General features: G+C 36.0%; 1 protein-coding gene across 1 annotated transcript in view; it reads right to left on the bottom strand.

Annotated features, from left to right (window-relative positions):
- Window positions 1-508: 508 nt before the first annotated feature.
- The window catches only part of FAM198B (family with sequence similarity 198, member B), a 49445-nt gene continuing 41894 nt past the window's right edge, over window positions 509-8059 (bottom strand). The window contains exons 4-5 of the mRNA XM_012651914.1: window positions 4223-4449; window positions 509-1091 (exon numbers count right to left, since the gene is read on the bottom strand). Of these exons, the coding sequence (XP_012507368.1) occupies window positions 884-1091; window positions 4223-4449 (435 nt within the window). The 3' untranslated portion in view covers window positions 509-883. The remainder of the gene's footprint in view (window positions 1092-4222; window positions 4450-8059) is intronic.

The raw sequence follows: 8059 nt of genomic DNA, 5'->3' as shown, positions 1-8059 counted from the left end.
GAAATCTACTATTATAAATAAAATATACAGAAATCATAGTACGTTCTTTGTAAAAATGACAAAAATTTTAACAAATGAACATCCATTTAAAAAAGACTCTACAAGTACATTTTCAAATAGGTAACTTCATACCTTAGAATTGTTTAATTTCTAAGCACTAGAAATAAATTGGATCAAAATTGAAAGAGCAAAACTGATATTCAATATATAAATTGTCAGATGTGCGTGATTTTCATACTGATAACAAAATACATTTCTAAAAAGTGATGGAAAATATGATTTTTGCTGCTTAAATGGCTGATTACATATAGATACAATAGAAAATGTACTGATGATTTTGCAAATAAACCAGCATTTCTATTTAAATGTATTGTAGGCTCCGATGCTCTCACAGACCATGTGCCTCAGTTTTCCAGTGCAGAATTGCCTCTGGGTAGTGTGGGGACTGCTCTGTTTTATCAGCAACAGAACATCAAGAACCTTTCCCATTAATATTTGGTCAAAACAGTCAAAACGGCATAATACATGGTTTATTAATGGAGTCAGTATCTCTGGTTTACACTGTTCTATTAAATGACATGATAAATGTTTATAAAAGTTAGCTAGAATAATAGTTGGAACTATTCTGTAATTAGATGTTGAGACTCACATAACATGATGTTAGAGAAAAATATAAACAAATATTTCTTGAGCAGTTATGTTTTTTAAAACCTTTTTAAGTCGGCATACAATGTTCAGGCCCATAATACCTACTTGGTTAAATTCATTTATTTTATGTGTTCATCTGCACCACCTCATTCCTAAAAGGACTTGACATTGATGGACTTGATTTAAAATCAAAAATACAAATGCATAAATACTCCTCTAGCCAGGAGATCCTTTGTCATTCATTCATCGGTAATACTCTGGCCCCGTGGGCGTTGATGTAGGTGATGAGAATTTTGGCTCTCTGCTCAATTACATCAATAAGCTTTTCAATTCCAGGTCTACCCCCTTGACTTTCCCAATAAACTTTATCAAGAAACAGAGATTGAAGGAGTTTCTGCCGTAAGTGCTGGCTCTTCAAAACAGAAACTGCAGATTCGGGAAACCTGAAAAGATAAAATGATGTTTCATTCTTGGTAATTGCTTGGGAATATTATTCCTTACTCAATTGCCCTTCATTAATCTGGCATAAATTACGCTATCAAATGGTATCTTTGAGAACAAAAACCTTTTTGTCACTGCCAAACTGACACTTCTCTTAATAATAATATGCTGGAAGAATGCATTTCAAGCAAAGTGACTTTTCTATGCCATTCAGACCTTCATATACTAACATCTTACTTAAGGTCATTATATGCAGCAAGAGAGGCACAGAATTAGAAAGGATTCTATTAGACCAGCAGAAATATTCTCCTCGATCTTAAACTCATTTTGCTCATGGAAACCCCTTAATCTGTCAAGTAGAAGATCATCTTCCTAAGTGTTAAGGTGAGGTTTTACGCAAGAAAACATGACAGGCAAAATGATGACGATTTCAGTAAAACGTTCTGCCTCAGTAGAAGTTACACAACTGAATTCAATGTGAAATAATCCAGAATGTGTGTACCAAAATGAGAAAAGAATCATTAAAAAATGCCCAAGTAAAGAATTGTCTTTGATTCAGATCATACTTCAGGAATTCTGAAGGATTTGGGAGCATTTTATTTAACTGGCATATTAAACTGTTTTCAAATAAATTTAGCAAAACCCAAGTTTTAGAGCCATGGCATTCCACAATGGACATCTCTCTAGAAAACCTAGAGCCATTTTAGAATAGTCCTTGCTAAATTACCTTAAGAAAGTACGCTGAGCTTGCTCCTCTTCATTGGGAAATTATAAAGCCAGGACCCTAGCATATACATTATCTGAACAACTTAGCAAAATTTCTGGATCAAAAGCATAAATAATATTTTGCTCAATCCCCAATTTGGCCTTTTCTAGCTTTGATTTAAATGCTAATGAAAGCACAGTAAAAATATCGGGGTTTAATAGTGATTTTCAAATAAACTCAGTTGTACCTTAAAAACTATGGCAAGAATATCTACACTGGTTTGAAGGGTATACTTTGCCAGAATTTTAGGCTTTCTAAGCACCTTTCCCAAATGTCAATGGAGCACAGCGAGGATGGCACACAGGGTGCATGAATGCGAGGGACCAGGTGCCTCAGCAGCTCTGATGCTGCAGAAAGACCAGTGGCCACAGAGCTGGACGTGCATAGTGAGTCTGAGTAACTGTGGAATTAAAGAATGATTATAAGATGCTCTAAGTTCCCTGAAGACATTACTATATAATTTAATGACTATAGTATTAAGTAGCATTTTTGCTCTATGGAGTATTAATAATCCATGATTTGTAAATTCAACGGCCCTTCAACTAATTTAGCTGTGGCAGAATATATGAGATGAAACTTAAAACCATAGATCTCTTTACTGACTAATCCTTTTCATAAAGGAAAGCAAAAATACTACCTGTCTGTGCTTTATGTTGATCAATAGGAACATTCAATGCATAAATCTGGGATTAGCAAAGTCTTCATTTTTGCTTTTCAATGTGTGAGTTATACATTCAAAGAAGATTTAACTTCAAACACATTACTCCTTATAATGCATTTAAAGTTAAATCTTCTTTGAAAGAATAAATGAGTGTTCATATTTATATGAATGTATGAAATGGATGGACTATATTCTCCAGGCATTTTTTACTCTAAGTAGGAATTTAGGGATTTAAAGAGATCCCGTAATATCAACTCAGTAAGTGATGTCTTAGGAATGTAAATTTCCCTATACATAAAATTTCCTTAGCTTAGACATTTAAAAGAGAGAATCTGCTACATAGTCTGCCTTCAATCCACAAAGATACATGAGGAACAGGTATCAACAGGGAGGACATGGCAAAAATTCATGAAAATGGACTTATGAAACTCCCACAGGAACCGTATTGCTTTTAATGTTAAAGTAAATAAAATCCACATTACCTAAGTCATGGTGTTTCAAAAGAATGAAATATGCTCCAGAATATTATTAACAAGAGTAATAGTAACAGAGCATGAACACCACAAGTTATTGCAGAAAAATACATTGGACTTGGATTTGGAAGATCTGGATTCTAACTTCAATCTTAGACTTGCTCGTGTGCTTCCTGGCAGTCACTTAGCTTTGCACAGCTGGTTAGCTATTTTACTAATGCACCCTCTATTTTTAAGTCTCCAATCTACCCCAGTTTTTTGTCAATCTGGTTTCTGACTAAGGTAGAAAGTATATGGAGGATGGCTCCACCTACTACGAGGCAACAAGTTTGAAATCTAGCCACAAGTTCCATAGCAAGGGTTGAATAGCTCACACTTTATAGCTGGGTTTCTGCCATTACTAAGCGTCTTAATTTCCTTTATTTCCAAATAGATGTAAGATCAAGAGTGCCATGAGCAACCATTGTGTTCTAACTTCTGCAGTGCAGAACTCCTTCTTTAGTTGCACACTGGTCCTCTGTCCACTCTGCATTCTTTCCGAGCTCTGCCAGATGTCTCTAAATTTTTAAGATCTCCCTTGAACTGTTGGTCAGCCCTAAATATAGAAATACTTTTTCATCCCTAACTGGCCTCCATCAGCCCTCCCTTTCAGGTGTTTGATACTTTTCCCCATAATCTATGTCTACTGGAAGTATTTCCAAATGCTCGACAATTCTCCTTCCTGAATTAAACGGCCAGCTGTCCTTTGATCCTGTGCCCTGCTCACCAGATTGGCTCTCATTTTCTACTGCATTCATAAAGGTCAATCAAGTTCATTATGAATTTGGACATCCTGCCATGTCAATATTTGCATGTCTATTAGATCCCCCCACATCCTATCCTGTGCCTAATAATGGAGCCTCTGCCACCTGCATATCCCTGCTCTGCCAGTTCCCATTCCAGAGATCCCTGCATTCTTCCAAAGCAACCCACATGAATTTTCACAATGAATTTGAAGCATAATGAATGTGCTTTGTAGGTGGTATGATCTGGTGATAGACATGCCATGGCTGCACTCTGGTTTGGTTCCACTTGGGTTTGTTTCCCTTCTCTGGGTCTCCCTTCCCAGATTCCACATTCACAATTACTTTCAACGGTTAAAGCAATCAGACATAGGATGTGAGTTTTCTCAGAATCTTACTACTTATCTAATATAAATGCGATGTCCTGCAGATGTTACATCATAAAACTTACTCTTTGATGCCTTCTAACAACTTGAAGTTTAAATTATCTTCACTTCTGTCAAAGAAACCTTTATTGTCTATGAAAACCAAATGCCTTGGGTCATGCTTTCGCTGGACAATGTGTGCCAGAGCTGCAGAATCTTGGTCATTGCATTTTCGCCTCAATCCATTCTGTACACAGGCATCTTCCTTTCGAGGTCTGAATCCACAGCAATTTGTATCTAAACGATTATAAATCTGAAAATGGGGGGGGGGAAAGCCCAAGATGCTGAGTAAAAACAAAACTTGGAAAAGTTAGAAGATTTCCAAAGACAAGTGCTTTCTAAATAGCTGAATTGCCAGAATCTAAGAGGGCCAGGCTCATTTAATTAAAGGCAACTGTCAGAATAAGTCCAAGGTTCATATCCTTCTTACTCAGACATGGCTATAAGCATTTCCAGCTTCTGCTAATAGCTCCAAAGTCAGATCATCCAAGTTAGGCATCTCCACCCTTAATATTCAAAGTTCCCACTGACATCACATACAGACACATGGCCAACAGAATCTCTGGCTCCATTCATGACAGAAGAGACACCGTTGTACTTTCACATAGCCAGAAGGCTATATCTTGTTTTCTCCCTCGGGTTGGTTATGGAAAATCTGAGTTACTTCATTGGCACTAAAAGTTTATTGCATCCCCTAACCTATTTGGATTTCAGTATTACAGTAATATAACCTGAAATAGCACAGAATAAATCTATTGAAAAGATGTGAGATCCAATAATGAAAACTGAAAACACTACCCATATGAAGGCCACAGCTAGATTCTCAATAAGAGAGTAAAATGAACAAAATGAGCCTATTGGGGTTTATTATGGGAATTAGGGATATCACCCTATAAAAGAGGGTTACAAGATTAATTAGAAAAAGGAGAATTATATAATTTCATTTCTTTTGGGCAAGGAAAGAAATAATATTTATTAATCAGTATAATAGAAAGCCTGGGCTCAGGAATTGGATAATTTAAGTCAAATCTTTGCTTTCACACTTGTTAGCTCTGTGACCTTGTGTAGATTCCTTTACATCATTGACTGTCAGTTTAATTACCTGGGTAATGGGAATGATGCTCTTTACCTTGCATAGTTGGTAGAAAGATAAATTAAAATATTTGTACACTTTCCATCCCTGACTCAAGCAACTATGAGATACTAAAAAAATGAAACTGTTATTACTCATGTTGAGCCACAGGTACACACTATATGAGGTGATTTATCTCAAAACAAGCTTCCAAGGCAAAGGGTAATTTATCCATTGTAAATGAAGAAAAAGTGAGCCTCAGAGAGGTTAAATAACCTATCCTTTGCAGGATATTAGTAAGTAGCAAGTTAGGATTTAGACATAGATCTGTTTGTTTCCAAAATGTCATGATTTTTCCCCCAATATATCATGTTGACTGTTTTAAGGCTAGTCAAAGATGTATATATGCACACATTTCAAAAGATGGCCAGACAGAATTTTATTCTTCTTCTCCTTCTCCTGTGTTTTTTCAGTTCCCATGGAAACATCTACTCTAGGAGGCCAGTTACTCAGAAAAAGATGCAGAAAGGCAGCCCCAAAATTTCACTTACTTTGAAAAGACCATTCATTCATCCATCTAACTAGCGTTTATTGAACATCTACATCCTATCAGTGAGCTGGGCACCACGGCAAATGTTGCCCACAGCCAGCACCTTCCCATCATCACCACTTCCAAAGGAAAATGAAGTGGCCATTTAATTTTGCCTTACTAAACCACAGCAAACTTCAAGAACTGGGCAAATGGCCTTTCTCCCTGTTTTCTACATGTAAATGGACTTTGTCTCCAATAGCATGCTTTGAGAGCAAGGACTGTAAGAGAAGTTAGCATAAGCCAGTTTTCTTTGAAGTTTTTGTAAAGCCAGTCACTTGAGGGTAAGCATGATGAATACACAACCAAGTATTTGCACAGCTCAGAGGTCACGCTGCTGGTCTAGAAACAATCAGCAGCTAAGGAGGGCTCTGTCAGGACTACTTCCAGGCAGCTGGTCCCTGGGGCCATAATTCAACCCATGGTTTATCCTAAAAGTCACATAGGCTGACTCCAAGGACCAGTGAGTTACCACTGCTTGTCAAAGTGCATGTGCTGGATGTAAGCATAAAAGTTTTCCCAAAGGTGAGCAAGGGTAACCCAACCAAATCACTGTAAGTTGGAAGAGCATATGAAATGAAGGAAATATAAATTAGAAACTATTAGAAAAATGTATTGAGCCCTTTCTCCTCAAACAATATCATTCATTTTATGTGGTAACTTCACCACCTTTGAATATAAGAGAAATCAAGTGATATAAAAGAGACCATTTCTGACGGCCAATTATTTAAGATCAGAAAAAATATGAAAAATATGAAAAGTAACTTTTCTAAAAGCTCCTTCTCATCTAATCTCCCTCTTTATATACATTAGCTAATAATCTTCAAATAACCTCTATACCACCATTTTTCCACCATCATCATATGTTTATATCCAGTTATATGAATATTTACATATGGGAAAAACTAAATCTTATTTAAATTTGACTACAACATTGAGATCTATTATACCGGACATATGTGTTTAGAATTTAATCCTTAAGGACAAATCTACCAACAATTTCTTAAATACTGCTCCAAACCCTCTAAGTTCTTCCTTCATTGTTGATTTCATAGTAGTAGGGAAAGGATTAAGGCACATAGCTATATTTGCATTGTTTCTATAACAAAGCCATGACTACCAAATATATTAATGTTAAATAACAAGCTCATTAGAGTTTAGGTCCTTTCAGTACTTCTCTAAATATATTTTTCTATTTTTAAACTACATGAAAGCATTAAAAGTTAGAGGTGGAAAAGATCGATTTAGGTCATCCTTTTATTGCCTCACCAACATTAAATTATTTCCTACGGTGTATTTTTAAAACGCTTCATCTGATCTAATTTTGAGTCACTCAACAGTCTGATTATTTCACCACTTCCCTGACAGACTGTTGTGCCATTCAAGTTTAAGGGACGTTATTATTGAAAATGGGTGCGTGTGCTCAGCTCAACTTCTCATTGGAAAATATTACTATTCATTTTATTCAGATCTCTGCATGTACTTGGTAGGTATATTAACACATGTTGGGTGTATGTGTGTGTGTGTGTGTGTGTACCTACTGATGTAAAATCAGCTTGTAAGATCTCAAGTAATCTAAATAACCTGAGTTTTATCTTGTTTTCCTTATCTTCCAACTATAGTAAATTATGTCTTTGTATTATTGCGCTTGTCTAACAAGGGCTTATGTACCTCTTAATTCATGCTCTCTAGCTCTTCTTAGAGTTTTGTTTATAGCCTTCCTTTTGAATTCACATTCAATATACCAAAAATAATTTGACCACAAAACCATAACCCACGCCCTTAAATTCAGTGCCTTTTTTGTTTGGCAGTTAATTTAGTTGTATATTGAACATATTTCTGCTTACTTTTAAGACAGCTTATCTATTTTTAAAGCCTAATAAAGTATATCCTTCATAGCTATGAATCCATGATACAGTTTTAATATACTTGTTTAGTGCACACATTAAAACAATCACTTCATTTAACTGTTGCGTGATTAAGCACTGCAGTTCACATCTACACGTCTCTCTGTTTAGGTAATTATCCTACAGAGAAGGCTGTTTGGGGATAAATTTTGTCAGTGAAGCAATTGTGAATGCTCATCATTATTGCAGCCTGCCCAAGTTCACATCTTCTCATTCTTTACAACAAGGAAAATCTTTTGCAAAACTGGTCTTCTGCATCTGAAGATTACTGCCAATCCCCATTTTCCATAAAATC

Source organism: Propithecus coquereli, unplaced genomic scaffold (genome assembly GCF_000956105.1).
Source record: "Propithecus coquereli isolate 6110/MARCELLA unplaced genomic scaffold, Pcoq_1.0 Scaffold376, whole genome shotgun sequence".
NCBI classification, from domain to species: domain Eukaryota; kingdom Metazoa; phylum Chordata; class Mammalia; order Primates; family Indriidae; genus Propithecus; species Propithecus coquereli.
Note: the sequence above shows the minus strand (reverse complement) of the source record. Positions and strands in the feature narration are given on the sequence as shown.